Here is a 20,820-nt window from a genome sequence, read left to right as displayed (position 1 = left end):
GAGGGGCAGATTGTTGGAGTCGGGAAGGGCGGGGGGGGGGGGGGGGGGGGGGGGGGGAGTCGCAGGTTTTCTGTGCGGCTGGGCTGCAGGGATCCTCACTCCCCCCTTGGAAGGGGGGCAGGGGCTTGGGGCAGGCGCAGCTCTGATTGGCTGTGGGCGCCTCTCTCCCCGTCCTCTGTCCTCTGCTGCACTTGGGTGGCCTCACTCTGAGAACTGGTCCAACTTGTTTGCTTCTGCGGGTTTCTTTGCAGGGCTTGGGGCAGGGGGTGTTTACCTGTCAGGCCACCTGCAGCAGCAGTTCGGCTGTATATTAGAAATGTCAGCCAATAAAAGGGAATAAAAGAGCCGTGACTGGATCACGAGACTGGCTGAGCTCAGGGGCGCCGAGCGCTCCTTTGGCGCCATTCCCAGGGTTGGGAGACGGGGCTCGGAGCTGCTGTGTGCATAGGGTTTGGAGCCGGCAGAAATGATCATGGTGGCTCCTGATCGGGAGGGTTCCGGGAGCAGGGTCCTCTTGGTTCATCTCCCATCATGCTGTGAGCTGTGCCCATTCTACAGGTGGGTTCACTCCTGGGCGACTCAGCCCCTGGGCCCCTCCAGGCAACTTTTGGGGTGGCACCAGGTCTCTGGGTTGCCATCAAGGGAGCGTTTGTCACAGGGATGACCACACCCCTCGTGATGAAGGCCCACGTGTACATCTGTCCCCCCACTGGACAGTGAGCCGCTTAGGCAGGGGCTGTAAACGGAGGCTGGGGGTCAGGGGTCAGGTGATGCAGGGATTGTGGCAGACAGAGCATGTGCTCCCACCGGGGTGGGAAGGGGGCTGAGTTCTTGCTTCATGAGCGCAAAGGCCCCACGTTGCCAGATCTTCCTTTTTTTTCCCAAAGAAAAGCCAAAAATTTGGATATTTATTACTCTCTCAATTTTTAAATGTTGGGGCTAACTTTGAAAATGGGGCCAAAATTGGCCCGTGAAGAATCAGTAAAGCACTAAAGAAAATTCAGTGGTGACCGAAGACCTTCCCTTCCAAAGAGACCCAGGTCCCAAAGGTTTTAGGGGTGAATTCTGTCAGACGTCAACAAACTGTCCATCCTTTTACGAGTTGCTCCAGAAAATAAAACACAAGAGAAAGCTGCTCAGCATATCGTATGAATTTCATATGAATTTGGAGGGACACACAAATCAGCCCATAACAGACACACAGAGTGTGTGCTGTGTGAGTGTGATACCAGGATGGAGCCATTATGGGTGTTGTTGGGAAAACTGGCTAACCGTCTGGGGAAGAACAAACCAGATCCCCTTCCTCACGGACAAAAGGCCTAAATATGAATCCAAATACCATTTGGCAGAAGGTAATTGCTGTGGACTGAACTGTGTCCCCCAGATTTACTTACTGAAGCCCTAAGCCCCAGTGTGATGGCATTTGGAGGCAGGCCTTTGGGAGGTGATTGGGTTTAGGTGAGGTCAGGAGGTTGGGCCCCCAATGGTGGGATTAGTGCCCTTATAAGAAGACATCAGAGAGCCTCGCGTGCTCGCTCTTTGCCACATGAGGGCACAGCGAGAAGGCAGTCTGAGTAAAGCCGAGATGTGCTCCTGAAAAAAGGGAAGAAACAGGGTGGGATCTGTAGCACGATGCCGTTTGGGGGTAAATTTAAAGTACATGCATATAGCTCAAGATTCCATGTTGTGAGAGAAAGCATACAATGAAAAGGAAATCCCTCAAATCTCAGAACAAGCACCATTGCGAGGGGGACGGGGGAAGCGGGTAGAAGGGGGAGAAATTGTCAACAAGAGCAGATCACCAGTGTCATGAACTCAGGGGCACAAATCTGCATCTGAGGTTTACGATGCTAGTAGGTCCCGCTAAATGCTGGCGTGGCCAGATGCAGTCTGTGGTTCCGTCGGGAACATTGGGGTCTGCTGCTGAGCGGGTGGCCGTGCCGGAGGCTGATGGGGGATGAGGGAGAGGTCCAGGTCTGTCCCCCCGACATGTGCCCACTGTTAGAGAGGGGGGCGGAGGTGGGGTGTCCCAGGAGGAGGACGGGGAGAGTGGGAAGGGCTCTGCTTCCCTAGAACCCGGAGCACAGCGGGCCGCCTGGTCTCTCCCACCAGCCCCGTCGTCCAGAAGGAGGCTGGTGCTCTCTGGCCGGCTGAGCGCCGGGCTGGTCCCAGAACTGGGGTCTACGTCCGTGCGGCCCTGCCGAGTGACCGTGGACAGGCCTGCCCGTGCTATGTGCTGGAAGGGTCTGCGGCGGCCCTGTGAGCTGCAGAGTCGGTATCTGCGGCTCAGCGTGGAGGGTGGGCCGCCAGGGCTTCGCAGCACTTTGGCGAGTGAGTCCTTCCCGGGCGATCTTCTGGGTCGCTTGGGGGCACAGTGGCATTTTGTAAGACACGCCCCCACGGGCAAGCTTCCAGGGCCTTTACCCCAAGACCCTGGGACCCCTGGGGCACCTGCCTCCTGCAGGGGAGAGGGGTATGGCTGGTGAGTGCGGTGGGACATCGGCACAGCCCGGGCTGGTCTGAGCCACCGCAAGGCCAGTCTGCTGGGCTGTGGGCTTTGGGGCCACACGAGGCTGCCCATCCCACACCGTCCCCTGGTCCCCAGCCCCACGCAGTCTAATCTGGGAGGCCACCCGCCCTTAGAGCAGGTTTGAGGTCAGACCACGGAAGCCGGAAGGAGTTGGCTGGAGTTCACCCCAGGAGTGGGTGTTCTCCGACCATCAGAGAACATTCTCCACCCTCATCCTGAAGAGATGGCCTGTGGGGAAGGCCCGGTTTCCATGGCAACGTGTTCACACCCCCGAGGCCTCAGGGCCAGGGTCTGGCTTCTGCTAGGGTGGGGACAGCAGGTGACACCCAGAACTGATCACACCCCGGAAGGTGTTGGGGGCCACGTGGCCCTCCCGGGGGGGTGGATGCCACCAGGAGCTGGGAACCAGGCACGCCCAGCGCCCACCCCCAGGGCTCGGATGCATCTCAGGGTCGAGGGAGACACACCGCCCCCCCCGCCCCCCCCCCCCCCCCCCCCCCCCCCCGGCTGGTGGCTTCCCTTCTTGCCTTAGAATTGTTTTCAGAGACACTTTGCTGCTTAGCTAAGGTCAGCGTGAAGTGAAGGCTTCGGTGGCCTTGGCTGCTGGCTTGACTGTAGCTTCGAAGGTCTTGTTTCCAAGGTCAAAATAAGTAACTTACCAGCAAGATGTGTTCTAAACATTTACTTGCAAGTCAAGAATTAGCTTTATTTTATTTTATTTTTTTAACATCTTTATTGGAGTATAATTGCTTTACAATGGTGTGTTAGTTTCTGCTGTATCACAGAGTGAATCAGCTATACGTATACATACATCCCCACATCTCCTCCCTCTTGTGTCTCCCTCCCACCCTCCCTGTCCCACCCCTCTAGGTGGTCACAGAGCACCGAGCTGATCTCCCTATGCTATGCGGCTGCTTCCCACTAGCTATCTATTTTACATTTGGTAGTGTACATATGTCAGTGCCACTCTCTCATTTTGTCCCAGCTCACCCTTCCCCCTCCCCGTGTCCTCAAGTCCATTCTCTACGTCTGCATCTTTATTCCTGTCCTGTCCTGTCCCTAGGTTCATTAGAACCTTTTTTTTTTTAGATTCCACATACGTGGGTTAGCATACGGTATCTGTATGGCAGACTAGGTCCATCCACCTCACTGCAAATAGCTCAATTTCGTTTCTTTTTATTAGCCGTATTTTAAAATGGCGCTTGGGCAGTGGGGTTTGGATTTAAAATAAACAAAACCCAAAATGTCTGTGTTGTTGGAATTAGCTGTGATGAACATTTAAACTACTTCTGGGCTGAAAATAGCAAGCCCAGAACGGAACAGCTCTGTCTGCATGATTTTTTCAGAAATATATCAAGTTGGGATTCATCAGTGGGTTTTTCTTTTTTTTACTGAGGTATTGTTGATGAACAAAATTACATGTTTCAGGTGTATGACACAGTGATTCATAATTTTTAATTGTTATATTCCATTTATAGTTACTACGAAACACTGGCTGTATTCCCTGTATAGTTCAATACAGCCCTGTAGCTTATTTATTTTATACACAGTAGTTTGTACGTCTTACTCCCCCACCCTGTCTTGCCCCTCCCCCCCCCCCACTGGTGACCACTGGTTTGTTCTCTACATCTGTGAGTCGGCTGCTTTTTTGTTATATTCACTCGTTTGTTGTATTTTTAAGATTTCATATATAAGTGAGATCATATAGTGTTTGTCTGTCTGACTTATTTCGCTTAGCATAATATCCTCCAACTACATCCATGTTGCTGCAAATCGCATTTTTCATTCTTTTTTATGGCTGAGTAATATTCCATCGTATATATGTGCCACCTCTTTATCCATTCGTCTGTTGATGGGCACTTAGGTTGCTTCCGTGTCTTGGCTGTTGTAAACAGTGCTGCTGTGAACATTGGGGTGCACGTATCTTTTCGAATTAGTGTTTTCATTTTTTTCAGGTATATACTCAGGAGTCGAATTTCTGGATCATATGACAACTCTGTTTTTAGTTTTTTTCAGGAACTTCCATACTGTCCTCCACAGTGGCTGCACCAGTTTACATTCCCACCAACAGTGCAGGAGGATTCCCTTTTCTCCACATCCTTCCCAACATTTGTTATTTGTGTTCTTTTTGCTGATGGCCATTCTGACAGGTGTGAGGTGTTATCTCATCGTGATTTTGATTTGCATTTCCCTTCGTCTGTGGTGTTTTGACCTCAAGGGTCAGACCTCACCTTGAATGTGAATTTGAAAACGTCAGTTCCACGTGGACGATCGGAGGCCACACCCTGGTGTGAAGGGGAAAGTTCTAGGCTTGGGAGTGGACCCCCGTCTTCGGGAGGCCAAGGCAGCAGAAGGGCTGCCTGTCTGAGGACCCCGGCCCTTGTAGCAAGACGAGGGAGGGTGCTGCTCAAACAGAGGCCTTGGGCCCAGGCCACGCATCTCAGGACAGACAGCGGCTCGTTTTCCCTCCTGATCAGGAGACCAAGGGATCGGGGCAGCAGGCGGGGCTCAGGTGGGGCTCAGGCGTGCCTGGAGGTGGAAGCGTGACTTAGCCATGCACGGAAGGACAGCGTCCACGTGGACCAGGCCTGAGAGCCGAGCTCTGACCTGACGTGCACCTGCACCCTCTCCCCGCTCCTCCCTGCGGCCTCCGGTCACCTGCCAGACCCCTGGGGTGCTGCCCTCCTCCTCCTCCAGAGGGAGAAAGAGATGTTTAAATAGAGGGGAAGGACCTGCCTTAAGACTTACTCCTGTCTTCTGGGCCCTGGGAGCGGGCGAGCACAGGGCTGTGTGGATCTCTGGTCCTGCCTTTGCCTCCCCGGGGCCCGGCACCTGGGGCTCCTCTGAGGCGCCTGCACTGACCGGTTTCCAAAAATCCCCCTTTTAAACAGGCAGGCGGGCAGCAGGCAGGCGTCCTGACTGCCAGGTGCATTTCCTGCCTGAGGGGCCCAGCTTCATTCTTCTCTTTTGGGGAAACGTGTGCCTGGGGGTGGGCCACATCCCTGAGCGTGGTCATTGCACTTTGGGTCCAGACCCTGACCTCTGACTCTGCATCCGGTTGCCATCCCGAGGATATAAAGCGTCCTGGACCAACATGCACACGTGCCCTGGGTGATGGGCGTCCCCTCCTGGCCCGCAGCCCACGCCTCCCAGCCTGCCTGTGGGTCTGTCTCACACGAAACTCGGGCGATGGAACGGCCGGGCTGCCTGGCGGGCACAGCCCGAGCCAGCCTCGTCGGCCTCTGTGCCCCTCGAGGGAGCAGTTACAGAGCCTGGTTTCTTCCCATTTCTGCATCTGGTGTCTCAGCACCCTCAGATGCAAAGTGTTCACCTGGGAAGAAGCAGAAAACAGGTCAGGACTGGTTGCCGTGTCCCCGTGGAAACAGTCACGATCTGTTTTACGTTTTGTAAGTGGAGTCTGTTGAGTGTGAGCCCATTTTTGTGAAACCCCGACACGTGCAGATCAGGAGGTCATGACCAAGGGACAGCGGGTCCCAGGGGTCGTCGTCTCCCCTGGGCAGGAGCCGTGGGAAGCCCCGTGAGGGGCAGGTCTCCTGGTGCCCCTGCAGCACCCCCATGCTGTGCTTTCTTTTCCAGCGACATATTCGATGCCATGTTCCCCGTCATGCACATCGCTGGGGAGACCGTCATACAGCAAGGTACGCCCCCTTCTGCTCCTCCCCGGGGCCAGAGCCCTCTGGGAAGAATGGGTTATTCACTTAAAAAGTGTATTTAGGGCTTCCCTGGTGGCGCAGTGGTTAAGAATCCGCCTGCCGATACAGCGGACACGGGTTTGAGCCCTGGTCCGGGAAGATCCCACATGCCGCGGAGCAGCTAAGCCTGTGTGCCACGACTACTGAGCCTGCGCCCTAGAGCCCGTGCTCCGCAACAAGTGAAGCCATGACAATGAGAAGCCCGTGCACCAAAACGAAGAGTAGCCCCTGCTTGCCTCAACTAGAGCAAGCCCATACACAGCAACGAGGACCCAACACAGCCAAAACTAAAAACAAATAAATAAGTAAATTCATTTAAAAAAATGTACATTATACAAAACTCTCATTGTCTTGAGAAAAGCCACTAATGACACTTCAGAACAGTCCACTTAACAAGTTAACACGTGTTAATATGTTTCGATAACCTCCTTGTCATTAAAAACATGGTGGAGCTGTGCTGAGTCCTGGCAACATGCTGGGAGTGGATTTCAGATGGTGGTGTCAGGAGAGGACGTGCCTGTCGGCCTGACTGCAGTAACCGTTCCCGTACGTGTGTGAAGTAGGCCATCGTGTTCTGCACCTCCCATACATACAGCTTTTATTTAAAGATTTTTTTAAAATTGATGAGACCTGGTACTGCCTAGCAGAGGTCTATGAAGCAATGCCGAAAGGTGGTTTATTACAAGAAAAACAAAACTTCGCATTCTTGCATCACGTGTCCTGTTTCCCTTTTCTTGTAGGGGACGAAGGGGATAACTTCTATGTAATCGACCAAGGGGAAGTGGACGTAAGTATCTTGAACTGTTTTTGGAAAATAACTCCTGTCTCTGCGCACAAGCTCAGGGCTAGAAGACGTCTTTCTGAGTGATGTGTTTCCGGTTTTTCGATCCAGAAGTGATAGAGTTCACTTAAAAGATACTGTAAGCATATCTGAGCACAGAGTGAAATAAGAAGGGCGGCTGCCGTCTGCTTCCTGCACAAGCCGACCGCGGTCCCGGGGCCCCGATTGACCAGCCCTGCCCCAGCCAGGAGCCCACGGCCCAGCAGGCTCACTCAGCCGTGCTGGGTGCTGACGCTTTATAAACGTCTACAGGCCCTGTGGCTCTGGCTTTACGATGGAACCAGGCTCCGTCCGTCCCAGGGATGTGATGCTCCCTGATTTCGTTCAGCTTCCTCCCCCTACTTCCTGCCTTCAGGAGTGAGGGACCCAGGCTCCGACCTGGAGGGAGGTGCACCTCTGTCAGTCGCCTGCCCCCACAGGCTGAGCCCACCCTGCTTGGATGGCGGTGTCCTTGCCTGGGGCCCCCGCGTGGGCTTCTCCAAATGCGGGGCTGGGCCTGTGCTGCCCTCCCCCCCCACCCCTCCCCCTCCTCCCTCGGCCTCCATGAGTGTCATCCTCTCCGCTGGGCGTTAGCAGTGCATCTACCCCCAACGTTTCCTCTGTGGCCCTGATTCGGTCCAGCTTGTGCACTTGTTCCCAGGAGCGTCTGGTCAAGGCCGGCCCCCGCGGCAGACTGGCCCCCACGCCCCGGGCTCGGGACTGAGCCTGTTCTGGGGTTCTGGACTCCACAGTCCCGGCACTATCGGGGCACATCCAAGGAGCCCCCGAGCCAGCTCCGGGCCCAGGATGCCAGTGCTGGGGACGGGGCAGGGATGGGCCACTGACGGTCCACACGCCACCCCCACAATCCGAGCCCCCATGAGGTGGGGTTCCCGCTGCTGTCTGGCAGTGCCGCCCTGGTGCACTGACCCAGCCCAGTTCTCAGGGCTCGGCTTCTGGAACTGCCAGGCCATTGTGGAGGGGCTGGGGGGGCATTCGATCACTTGTTCCGCCAGCAGTACGTCTGCGTCCATGTGGTCGCGTGTTCTGGGAACCGGCGGGCGGCCCTCGGCTTCCGGAGCTGGTGGCACAGGAAGTGACTCACCACCAGGACCTCGGGGCGAGCGGCACACGGAGTCGGAGTTTCTGTCCGTCCTGAGCGGGGGTGCCTGGACCAGGCCTCTGGGGTCGAGGGCTGTTCTGTCTCACACCACAGGCGGAAACTGAGGCAGGAGCCGCGGGCCTGGGGCGGCCACGGCCGCAGAGCGGGTGGCAGATGGAGGGTGAGCGCGGGCTGCGGCTCCAACCCGGGCTCAGGCTGCCAGCAGAGCCACCTCCTGTGGGCTTCGCGTTGTGTTAAAACAACACCAGCCCAGGAAGCAGAGGAGACCGACGAGGCTGCCGCGTCCCGGTGTCTCCAGAGCTGCCCCCTTCAGAGGGGCTGAGGGGTCGGCTGGCTCCAGGCTCAGGTCCGGGTCCTTCCTCGGGCCCTGACCCCTGTGTGGGCTTCTTCTGCACCTCGGTCCCTCTGCTGTCACCACTCTCCATCCTGTCCCCCGTCCTCCGTCCCTTTCTTGTTTTCTTCCCTTTTTTAATAAATTTATTTATTTATTTATTTAGTTTTGGCTGCGTTGCGTCTTCATTGCTCTAGTTGTGGCGAGCAGGGGCTACTCTTCGTTGTGGTGCGCGGGTTTCTCATCGCGGTGGCTTCTCTTATTGCGGAGCACGGGCTTCAGTAGTTGTGGCACGTGGGCTCAGTAGTTGTGGCTCGCGGGCTCTAGAGCGCAGGCTCAGTAGTTGTGGCTCGCGGGCTCTAGAGCGCAGGCTCAGTAGTTGTGGCGCACGGGCTTAGTCGCTCCGCGGCATGTGGGACCTTCCCGGACCAGGGCTTGAACCCGTGTGCCCTGCGTTGGCAGGCGGATTCTCAACCATCTGCGCCACCAGGGAAGCCCCCCCCCTTTCTTGTTTTCTTGCTCGAATGTCGATTGAGCACTCGTGTGCTGGACACTTACGAAGCCCTGAGGATGCGCCTTTGGGGACGCGGCCCTGCCCTTGGGGTTCATAGTCGTGGGGAGACACCCTGGAAGGACATTCCCAGTGTGCATCTTGCCTCTGAGCCTCTACCCATCCTTTCCCTCTGTTCTTATTCCTGCTCTGACTTGCAAACTTCTATGCATCCTTTGAGACCCCACCCAGGCAGAGCCACTGGGCTGACGACCGAGATCGGGGCTCTCGCTCGTGCACAGGGTCCCACAAAGGTTGGGTCCTGCTTTCCAGCCCCCGGAATGTCCTCCGTCTTCTGCTTTCCTTGGAGTCACACGACTCCTCTAGTTCAATCCCGAAGATGTTGCCGAAGTGCCGACTCATGTCACCAGAGCATGTGGCTAAGTGAGAGTTGAAACGACCCTGGGGTTGGCACGTCGGAGGCTGGGTTCTCCCCAGCGAGCAGATGCAGGGGCGGCTGACCTTGGGCCCAGAGCCCTGTCCTTGTCTTTCGAGGAACCTCGAGGGCCCACCGTCGGGGTCCCGTGAGATGCGCCTCCCTGGCTGGTGTGCTCCACGCAGATGCGAGGCCCAAGCCTTGAGGTTACCTGGCTGCTGCCTGGGCCTGGGCCCTCCTGCCCGGAGTGGCAGCATCTCTGTGTGACTCCACACGTGGGGTCGGGTGGAGGCCCTGTGGGTGCCCCCAGTACGTCTGCCCTGCCCTCTGTCCCCATTAATCCACCTGCCACCACCCTCCTCGGCAGACCCCGTGCACAGTGAAGATGCCCTCTCCCTTGCAAGGAGGAATGGCCCCAGGTGCTGGCGGCCACCTCCCCTCTGGAGGTGTGAGCACACAGGAGGGTGTGAGAGGTGGGCGCCCACTGGACCCACCACTGCCTGAGCGGAGATGCTGGAACCGGCCACAGGGCTGAGCGCTGGCGGGAACCCTACCTGATGGGTAGTGGGCCCAGGGGGGTGAGGCGGGGGCTGTCCCCCGAGACAGGCCCCTTGGCCCCAACCGCTCAGCCCTGGGTGTCCTTGTCCACTCGCCCCATCCGGACTCAGGACCCCTGTCCCAGCAAACTGTAGAGTGCCAGGTGCTCTCACCTGCTGGCCCGTACCTCCATCTGTGAGTGAGGGGAGGGGCTGGCTTGGCCCACTTGTCTGGGCAGGACCCCTCCCGGCCCCCAGGGGTGTCAGTCACCGAGCCAGGTCTCTCCAGGCGGGGGACATGGGGAGGCGACCGTGTGACAGGGAAGTGGGGTCACTTGCTGTAACTGGGGTTACAGGCAGGTCCAGCCCTCCCCGCAGCGGCTCAGGTACGAAGGCAGCTGTGAGATGCCTGAGCCCGGATGCCTGGGCACTGTGGGTGGATGCCACTTTCTGGCTGACTCTCCAATTCGGGACAGTCAGCCCGGATGGGACAAGGCGGTGACTTGGGGGCCGCCCCTCCGCCAGTCTCATCAGAGTTTCCAGCTGCTGGTGGGCGTGGGAGGGCCGGGCGGGGCGAGGGAGCCTGCAGAGGGAGCTCCTGTGATGTGGGCGTGAGCGCACGATAAACATGCAGGGCCTGGGCCTTGTGGGTGAGGCCACGTTTAAAGGAATCAGAAGATGCTCAATCAGGAGCCCGGGGAGAGAAAGTGGGCTGCTGGCTGCCAGCACGCATTCCGATAATGACTGTTAGCGCCGCTCTGGGCGCGAAGCTGCAGCTTCTCCCAGGCCTGGAGCCGTGTTCTGTTTGCTCCTTTCTGGGGAGCAGGGGAGTGACCCTGACCAGGGACTGGCCGCTTGTGAGGGTTCCGAGGGTGGCTTTTAAGGCTTGAGTGAGGCCCATCCTGTGAGGGGAGCGGGAGTGGAGACTGTGTCAGTCACATTGTTGCCCTGAAGCCCCCAGCACGTGGGCTCCCCTCGGAGGCCCCATCCTGGCCTTTAAACAGGCATGGTTTGGGGGTGGTCATCCAGAGCCCCCCTTCTGCCCTCTGACCAACGGCGCCCTGGCGGGGGGGCGACGGCCAGGTGACCGGATGCCAAAAACACCAGCTTGGTTTAAATTATGGTTTTCCAGAGAGACGCGGAGAGTGCTGGCTGCGGTGTGTGTGTCGCTGAGAGCTATAATCCGTTTTCCTAAGTATAAAAATATCTCCCAATTTGTTTTATTCGTGGAACGTAGCATTTCCACTGGAAGGACACTCCTCGGCTGACCTTACAGGCTCAGGAGCACGCTTCCTCCCCGATGCTTCCAGGCCTCTGGTGCTTCAGGGCCTCCTTGCGGGGGGGTCTACCCCACCCCAGGCCCCAGCACCCCCCGCCCAGGGCTCCCCCTGTTTCACGAGACGTCTGTGAGGAGACGTCTCCAGAGGTGGGAGGGGCCTCCTGGGGACAGGGCACCGCAGGCTGTCCGGCTGCGCGGGTCACGGCCCGCCAGTCTGCTTGCCTCGTGGTCTGTGTTTTTTTTGACTTGGTAAAGTACACATAACGCAGCAGCTGCCGTCTTAACCGTTTTCAGCGTCTGGTTCGGGGGCATTAAGCACATCACGCTGTTGTGCAGCGTCACCACCGACATCTCCAGAACTTCCTCATCTTCCCAAACCGAGACTCTGTCCCCATTGAACGCTAACCCCCAGCCCCGGGCCCCCACCCTCTCTTGCCGCCTCTGCGACCCTGACGCCTCCAGGGACCTCAGAAGTGGAACCGCAGAGGGTCTGTCCTCCTGGATCTGGCTCATCTCACTGACCGTCACGTGCTCAGGGTTCATCCGTGTTGCAGCGAGTGTCAGAGTTTCCTCCCTTTTTGAGGCTGAGCCACCGTCCACTGCATGGATGGCCCACGTCTCGTTCATCCGTTTACCTGTCGTGCCTGCCTTTGTGGCTGCCACCCGGAGCCGTGCTGCTGTGGACGACGGGCTGTGCAGGGACCTGGGCGTCCTCTCAGGCGCTCTCTGCTGACCGGCCACTCCTGGGCGCTGGGTGGCCATGGCCCCGAGCCGGCTGTGAAGCTTTCCTGCAGCATCTCACCCACAGGGTGTGTCTGGGGGCCCAGCACCCCTCTTGGTTCCCTGCAGAGGTCCTGGCGGCCCTACTGTGGCCAGAGCCTGCTCTGGAATCACGGACAGGTGACCCAGAGCCCCCTGTGTGGTGGTGGTAATGTGATGACAGCTCGGGGAGGGGACCGGTCCTCATGCACACCCCACAGCGGGCCCTTGACGGGGCGCGTGGTCACCCCGGAAGTGGGATCCTGATGGGACCCTGCCGTGTGGGACCTCGGAGAGCGTGATGTCTGTGAGGGGAGGGCGGGAGGAGGCCCAGGTGCGGCGGGTTCCGAGGAGGGAACCTGGCTGGCGGCTGGCCACCCCTGAGGAGTGGCTGCTGACCCCGTGGGGCTGGTCCACGTGACCCGGGCACCACAGACGGGGAGCTGGGAGGGAGTCTCTGGGAGGAGTTGCCTCTCAAGCGAAACCAGACAGTCGACTTTCCCCAGGTGTTTTGGGCTGAAGAGGGTTGAGGCTCGGAACCGGGTTTACCTGAGAAGCGCCGCCGACATACCTGGACTCACCTGCACAGACTCACCTGCTTGGACGCCCCATCTCTTTGTGGCCGGAGCCTGGGAGCTGGGCCATTAGCTTTTTCTCACCATCTGTGAAACCAAAAACAACAGCGCCTGGCACGCCCTACTCGCTTCCTTGCCCGGGCGGCTCCGGGTTGCGTGGGAAGTGGCTGCGGGGAGCAGGGGGGCTGAGGCCGCGGGACCCCCCCACCCAGTGTAGTGGATAACTCAGTGAGTGATTCTGTCTCCGCTCACCCAACACTTATTTCAATTGAATTTCTGTTTTCTGTGGAGTCGAGTGTTGGACCGAAGTGTCCCGGGTTTGGGGGCAGGCGGGGAGGCGGCCCCCCTGGCGTTCCCAGCATGCTCGTCTGCTTTGGCGGGGCCGAGGTCCCCATCTCAAGTCCCCCTCGATGGGAACGCAGTGCTACCTGTGATGCTGCTTCTGGGGTCTCACTAAGCAGATTCTTGTGCTTTCGACCCAATCAGTCACCGTCTCCACCTCCGTCCAAAGTCGAATCAGAGCTGATCCATTGTGGGCAGGCGTCAGCATCACCTGCTGAGGTCCTGGCCTCTGGGCTGCACCCCTGGGGGTCTGATTCAGTCGGTCGTTGTTCGGGGGGTTGGGCGGGGAGGGGGGCGTGCACCTGGGTTTCCGCAGGTTCCCAGGTGGTGCTGTGCACCTGGTCCGCACACCACCTGTTGAGTGACGTGGTCGAAGGCTGTGTTTCTGGGACGCCCCTCGCTCCTCCCTGCTCCCCTCCCGCCGCCCTGAGCTGGGCTCCAGCTGCAGCAGGGGGAGCCCCCCAGATGTGAACCTGGCCTCAGCTGTGCTGGAACCTTCTGGTCCTGAGACGAACACCTCCCTGTGTGGCCTTGCTGTACCCAGTGCCCTCCGAGTTCAGTCCTGCCTCAGGGCCTTGGCTCGTCCTGTTCCCCCGCCTCAGATCTCTTCCCCTGGTCTCTTCGGGGGGCCCCTCAGGCTGGGCTCGAAGTCGCCTCTTCAGAAGCCCTCTCTGCGCGGTCTGGACTGTGGCTCTGCCTTCCCTTCTCTTCAGGGCCTGCGCTTGTTTCCACGGCATAACGCTAGTGTGGTGAGCACCGACCGGCCGGCCGGTAAGTGCCGGTGAGCAGGAGTCCGCACGCTGCAAACCGCTGAACCCAGCAGGTAGAGCGTGCAGGACACCCAGGTTGCTGGGGGTGACCCGGGGGTGACAGCGAGTGAGCGAATGAACGAAGATCAGCGGGGCGGGAGCTCTGGGCTCAGCCGGAAAAGCCGAGGCAGCGGCGGGAGCACAGACGTAGCCCAGTAGGGCCTCCCACCACTTCTCTTTAAAAGAAGGAAAACCAAAAAGGAAACAAAGCACGAAGTAGCCCCTTTGCGTGCCAGCTGGGGTGGGGCCGGGCACTGTGCGGCCGTGGTGACAGAGGCCAGTGTCCGAGAAGGATGGCCCTTTGTGCTCCGAGGGGCGGCCCTGCCCGGCCTCGGCTCTGCACAATGCTCTTCTCTGACGCCTCTGAGGACGCTGTCGGGACCTCGGTGAGGAAGGGTCCTTATGGCCCCCCGGTGGCGCGCTCCGGCCCAGGTGTCCTCGGTCCTGTGTGCCCTGCAGCAGCAGCTGCCCGCGTGCTCTTTGGGGCCACACCCTGGGAAGTGGAGGTGCAGCCGCTGCTGGCGCCTCTCCTAAGCCACCTACCCTGTTCCCTGGGGGGCCCTGTGCTATTTGGCGGGCGACGGGGGCGGCCTGCCCCCCGGCAGCCGTCCGAGGCGGTGGTTCCTTCTCCCCCTGAGGTGGGAGCCGGGAGGCTGCACGCCCTCCCCAGGCTCCGTATGTCCGGCGAGGCTCCCAACCCGAGATCCGTGGTCCTCTGAGCCCACGTCACTGTGGTGTCCCCGCACCGAGGGAGCAGGCGCGGGCGCCAGGGGAGGGCCGGCTGGTGCAGCCTGGGGAGATGGCGTTCAGCAGATCGCGCGGGTACCCCCGTGACGCCACCAGTGCCACCCCCACCCCCTGCATCACCCACGAGAGTGAGGGTGTTTAGTCACACGCGAGAAGGTTCGAGGCCCCCTTTGGAATCAGAGCTGAAACTAGACGGCGTCCGTCACCCACAGCCTGGGGAGTGGCAGCGCGGCGGTGAGAACAGATGGACTGGACCCAGCGCTCAGACTCGCCTGGCACAGAAGGACGTGCTGTGCTTCCTTTCAGCCGCACCGCAGTCATCTGAAGGCACCTGAGCCCTCGAGGGGCCCCGGGAGTTCCTGGCACCTGGAAACGTCCCGTGCCCTGACCTGAGTGGTGGGGAGACTCACTGCGCTGCCCGCGTAGGGTCGTACAGGTTAAGGTTTGAGAGTTGTATCCACGCAGAGAGGATTTTACAAACATACAAGCCCTGTGAACGGAGGACCAGCCGCAAGGGGAGCTGGGGCCAGCCCGGCCGAGCCTGGGTCACCGTGACTGCCCCTCCACAGACTCTGGTCCCCTTTGAGAAAACCGCAGGTGGCCTCTCTGGGGGTGCTCTCTGTGGGGGGGAGCATCTCGGGGCACAGCCGGGCGGACACACTCCCTGCCTCGTGGGAAGGATGGGCATCGCCCTGATTCCTCGAGGGCCTTGCTGAGTGGAAGCTGGCGTCTCTTCTCCCCGACACCCGGCGGGGGCGTCGTGCAGGCTCGCTGGGCGGGCAGGGGCTCGCGGGGACAGAGGCGCAGGCCCCGGGTCGCTCTGTAAACTGTCATCTCCATTCCCCTGACACCTTGTGGGCAGGCCGGCCACTGCTCCCCAGGCTTGCTCGCACCGGGCTCCGTTATCACCTGCGTGGTGCCCCGCAGGCTGGCAATTCTGTGCCTCAGTTATTATCAGGATAATGAGTCATTGATTCCGTAAGAATTGCTCCCATGATTCATCGCAATGCATTCTTTCCCGACATGCATGCTTTCTGCCAATGGGAACCATTCTTTAAGCTCATTGACATCGAGGGAATGAACAGTGGTTGTGTTAATTTATAGTAAGCGAATCTGCATAGTAAACAATCCGGGCCATTCTTGCAGGATGCGGACGTGCGGTCCCTGGATAGTGGGGACACTGTGCGGCGGGCGCCGCCCTCCCAGGCTGAAAGGGAATCTTGTCCGCCTTCTGGGCTCGGCCCGCGGCGCCAGCCTCCGCTCCCATTGACCGCAGGCCCGGGCACTTGGGTGCTGCCTGTGGGGAGCGGAGGCCCTGGGGAGGCCCAGGGAGCCTGGCTTCTTCCCGGCCGTGGGGCCTGCCGGTGGAGGTGGGCCCGGGGCCGGGCTGCTCCCCGGAGCCTCGGGCAGCAGGAACGGCAGGGAGGGCTGTCTGTGAACGAAGTGGAGGGGCCCGCACGGGTGGGGCGAGAGTGCCATGGCAGGGGTGACTCGCTGGTGTGCAGTCAGGGAGCCCGCGGCCCAGGTGCACGGCCCACCTCTAGTCTGCGAGGAGCTGAGTCGCAGGCCGACCTGGGAGGTGGTGGGACTCGCTCTCCTGCGGACCCGGAGCCGCAGCAGTGCGTGCAGCTGGGGCCTGGCCAGTCTCGTCTGCACTGACCGCTGAGGGCCTCCGCCTTTGTGCCCGTCCAGCCTCGGCTCTGGGCAGGGCTGGGCGTGAGGCAGGCGCCTTGGCCGATCCTGGACCTGGGCAGGGCAGTGCCGAGTTCTGCCCGCCTGCAAGGGATCTGGGGCTGCAGCAGCCTTGTGCCTTCCTGGGGGATGGAACGGAGGGCTCCCTGCGCAGGAAGCAGCAGTGTGACCCCAGGCCCCCGTGACGCTGTCCCTCTGTCCCCCAAAGGTGTATGTGGACGGAGGGTGGGTGGCCCCAGCCCCCGTGACGCTGTCCCTCTGTCACCCGGAGGTGTATGTGGACAGAGGGTGGGTGGCCCCAGCCCCCGTGACGCTGTCCCCCTGTTCCCCGAAGGTGTATGTGAGCGGAGAGTGGGTGACCAACATCAGTGAAGGCGGCAGCTTCGGGGAGCTGGCCCTCATCTACGGCACCCCCAGGGCGGCGACTGTGAAGGCCAAGACGGACCTCAAGCTCTGGGGCATCGACCGGGACAGCTACCGGCGCATCCTCATGGTGAGTGAGCGGTGCCTGCGTGGAGGCTTCGCCAGGGCTGGGAGGGCAGCCAGCCGAGTCTGATGCCCAGCAAGCATCTCGCGGGCACCCTGGTTGTGTCCAGGTGGGGCCGTAAGTAGGGATGCGGTGGGTGGCGAGTGTCGGGAGGGCATTCAGGAAAGTTACCCAAAGGCAGGCAGACAGCTGGGGAAGCCCCTTTCGCTTTCCTCCCCCATTCTCCTTGCAACTGTCTGGAATGTGGTTGTGATGGCTGGAGTTCCAACTGCCATTCTTGACCATGAGGTGACGTTCCCCAAGGTGGTGGAGCGAATCACTGAGAGGAGCCTGGCCTCTGGAGGCACAGTGGGACCGCAGTACCGGGCAGGCTGCTGGCCTCTAGGATTCCTTACTTGGGGACTGTCATTTTAGGTTTCCTCACATGCAGCCAGCTCCTCTCTTAGTTGGCATGGTGTGGGTGTAGGTGCGCACACCTGTGGCGGCTCGCTGTGGGGCTCTCGGGAGCAACGGGGCAGGTGTTCACGGAAGGCTCCGGAGATGAGCCTGTGCGCTGAGAAGGCCCCTCCCAGGCAGAAGAGGCGGGATCTTCCCGTGCCCGCTGAGTGTCCGTCCTGCACACGCACTGCCGGGTTCTCGGTGCTGGGACCCGCCAGGGGACTGGGAGGCTGACACGCTGGAGGAGATGACGGAGCAAACATATACCTCCTGTTGACAGTTTCCACGGAGAATGATAGAGCAGAGAGGGGCAGAGGTGGGGGCGGGGGGATGATGTTTTAAAGAAAGCCCTGAGGCCCCCCTCCCTGAGACCCCTTTTGTGACGAGGTGGTGTCGAGCAGAGGCCCGGAGCAGGGAGCCCTCGGCTGTCCAGGGGGAGAGTGTTCGGGCAGTAGAAACAGCCAGTGCAAGGGCCCTGGGGTGCAGGCCTGGCTGGCCTGTTCGTGGACCAGTGGGGAGACAGTGAGGATGCTGGGATCCTGTGGTGGGTGGGGCGGGGGCCTGGACTCAGACTCTGAGTGCACCGGGAGCCCTGGCAGGATTGTGGGCAGAGAAGTGGCAGGAGCCGCCCTGGACCCGGTGATGCCCTGGCACTTGGGGGCCTTCTGGGTGAGAGTGGAGAGAGTCCCGATTCGGGAGGGGTGGAGGGAGGTCCTGGCTGGCCACTCTGGTCTGGCCGCAGGTCTCCGGGCAGAGGCCCCTGGGAGCTGAGTGCCCCGTCCTCGCGGAAGTCACACTCCTTGGCTGTCTGTGCTCGCTGGTGGTGACCGCTGGGCCAGGTGCTTTTCTGCTGGTCAGGGGTGGTGCTGGAGGACCTGGGCGGGGGTGGGCTCATTCCTGAGGGCAGCCCCCAGGGGCTGGCGATGGTGTTTGCTCAAAGGCTGCCCCTGTGGGCCTGGGATCCGAGGAGTTCCGACGGCCTGGAGGGAGGTGACCCAGGTGAGCACATTGCTGGGAGACCCCGGGGCTGGACGTGCCGCTGCCAGGTGCCCTTTGGGCCTTGGTTGTCGCCTGAAGGCCAGCCTGGGCGGTGCAGTTTCTGGGGTGCGGGCTGTGGTTTGGGATGCTCTGGGGGAGGCCTGGGGAAGGTTTGGGATGTTTAGGACAGGCTCTGTGAGCTCAGTCCCAGCTGAGCCTGGAGAGCCGGTTCTGCCCCGGGGGCCCCTCCAAAGGGGAACGAGGGAGAAAGGGTTGCCGGCTGCCGTCCTGGCTCCGCCGCCGTAGCTCCTGGTCCTTCGTGATGCAGGGAGGGGCCCGTTCAGTCCCGGGGGCATCTGTCTCGTGCGGCTCGTCGTCTGCGCCCTCGGGGTCATCCGCTGGGGGAGGCGCTGCCCTGCCCTGCGAGGTGAGTCCTCGTGGAATGGGCTCCCGCTCTTTGGTCTTAAACCTGCCCATTCCTGTTTTCTCCGGGAGAGATCACTGTCTGTGGGGGGAGGCGCCCCAGGCACCCTCCCCGTCCCTGTCTCCTCTGGATGCACCTGGCCCGTTGCATAAGCCGTTGTTTCTCCGCCATGGTCCGCGCTGAGTCGGAGTCGTCCTTGGCTGTGGGACTTTCGTGGCTGGAACAGTACCTTCAGGGAAGTCCCCAACCACCGAGCAGCTGGCGCGTCCTCTGTTTTAATTCTGGATCCCCGGGCACTAAGAATAGCCGCGGCTGCGCTGGGAGCCTACAGAGCCCCTGCGTCTTGGGAAGAAAATGACAGTGTGGCCCACTCGGAAGGGAGTGTCCGTGGACGGCGTCCATCGCTGCATCAGCCCGTGGCTTGGGCGGACTCGGATGCGTCCATCGTGCGACGACTGGACCCTGAGCTGGACACGCGTGGGGGACGCGGGATGGAGGCTGGTAGTGTCTCCGGGGAGAGGGCCACCCACCTCTGAATCCCAGAACATCGGACCCGAGAGGCTCCGCTGCTCCACATGCTACAGACAGACAGACAGACAGACGGATGGATGGATGGAGCTTGGCGAGGCCAGCCGCGTGCACCACCTCTGAGCAGGACGGGGGCTCGACCCCCTCCGGGCCCCCAGGCAGGGGCCAGCGACCCCGGACTTCATTCTTTCAAGCTTCAGTACCTTTCGTTCACCCTGAATCTTGCGTGAGACCCCAAGTGGGGATTGATGAGTGCAAAATCCTGTTGTGGAGTCTGGGCTGGGGTCTCCAGAGCCCCACTTGCCTGGGGGTCCCGAGACCCCCGGAACCAGGTCCTGAGCCGCAGCGCTGAGCTCCCACCCCACCTGCTTGGGCCCCTGGCTCCCATCCATGAAGTGGGGCAGCAGGAGCCTGGGACCCCCTTCTCGTGGGAGCTGGGGCGGGGTGTGTGTGTGTGCACGTGTGTGCTTCAGTTCATGGCTGCAGGGCCGGTCAGGATTGAACACGTAAGGGGAAAGGGCGTTTGGAGTGGTCGGTCCAGGTCGAAGGGTCATCTTACCCGACGTAGATTCCTCCTCCGCCTGGCGGGTTCGCACCCTCCCCCGAGCTGCGGCCCGGGGGCAGGCCCGCTGTGAACACTCTATACCCAGGGGTGTGTGCGCTACGGCCAGAGCCCTGCTGTCTGCTGGGACCCGGGTCCCCAGCCCGTCCTTGGGGCCGGCTCAGTCCACGCAGGTGGGGCCTGGGGGGCGGTGGGGGCCTGGATTTCGCAGACATTTTAGGTTCCAGTCTTAGGACAGAACGCTTCCCCGGGGACAGCGGGGTACAGTGGAAGGTGCAACAGAAGAAGCCTCACGTTGGGCATCGGGGTTCCGGGCTGGCCTCACGCCTGCGCCAGTGGGGCGGGGCTGGGGGCGGGGCTGGGGGCGGGGCCGTGTCTCCAGCTGCAAGCGGCCGAAGTGAGGTTCCAGGCCCCGCTGCTGGCGGTGAGGTGGGAGGTCAGGAAGTGCTGTCTTCCCCTCCCTGCCCTGCCCACGCATCCCCATCCATCTGTCCCGGGTCAGGTGAGGGCGCGTCAGGTGAGGGCGCCGCTCTACTGCCCTGCGGGGGGGAGGGGCACGTGAGGAGTGGCCAGTGCTGTGGTGGGACGTAGATGGTCTTTCTCTGCGGTCTCTGTTCCTCAAAGTCGGCCCGACGGGACCCCAGCACAGAGATGTGGAAACCGAGGCTGCAGGAACCAGGGAGATGGGCGGAGCTGAGCCGGACCAGGCCCCGTGCCCCCCGCCACCAGCGTGGGTCCTCTGCAAGCATCCATGGGGACGAGGGTTCCAGGCCCCGCTGGCTCCTTCCCTCAGTGTGGCCTTGGGCAGGCCCCATACCTGTGACGGGAGTTGTACGTAGGGCCAGCCTCACCAGGCACAAAGCCCACCTTGGGGCTGCCGGCAGATGCGCTGCAAAGCCCCCCAGGTGAGGGTCCTGGCAGCCCCCAAGGTGACGGGCCGGCGCCCCGGACACCTGCGTGATGCGTGAACCGACAGCGGGGGCTCCCGGCCCTGCCTCCCCGTCCGTCTCATCCCAGGAGGAAAGCCTCCAGCGGGAGGCGCCTTGGTCAGCCTTGGAGGCGGATCTCCTTGCCCGAGGGTCCCGGGTGGCCACCTCCAGCTGTCATCCTGCGGCGGGAGATGGATGGGCCAGTTGTGCCGAGCTTTAATGTCTAGGGTTCCTGGGCAAACACGCCTGCATTCCAGCGGGTGGGCGTAGCTGCTGGGAGGTCAGCGGGAAT

At 60.9% G+C, this 20,820-nt stretch overlaps 1 protein-coding gene across 6 annotated transcripts in view; it reads left to right on the top strand.

Moving 5' to 3' along the window:
- The window catches only part of PRKAR1B (protein kinase cAMP-dependent type I regulatory subunit beta), an 85,467-nt gene that overhangs the window by 44,178 nt on the left and 20,469 nt on the right, over window positions 1–20,820 (top strand). For all 6 annotated transcript variants that reach the window (XM_073791777.1, XM_033839786.2, XM_073791775.1 and 3 more), the window contains 3 exons: window positions 6,128–6,189; window positions 6,984–7,030; window positions 16,517–16,675. In XM_073791777.1, coding sequence (XP_073647878.1) covers window positions 6,128–6,189; window positions 6,984–7,030; window positions 16,517–16,675 — 268 coding nt within the window. The remainder of the gene's footprint in view (window positions 1–6,127; window positions 6,190–6,983; window positions 7,031–16,516; window positions 16,676–20,820) is intronic.

This window comes from Tursiops truncatus, chromosome 15 (assembly GCF_011762595.2).
Source record: "Tursiops truncatus isolate mTurTru1 chromosome 15, mTurTru1.mat.Y, whole genome shotgun sequence".
In the NCBI taxonomy this organism is placed as follows: domain Eukaryota; kingdom Metazoa; phylum Chordata; class Mammalia; order Artiodactyla; family Delphinidae; genus Tursiops; species Tursiops truncatus.
The sequence above is the reverse complement of the archived record's forward strand: the minus strand, read 5'-3'. Positions and strand labels throughout refer to the sequence as shown.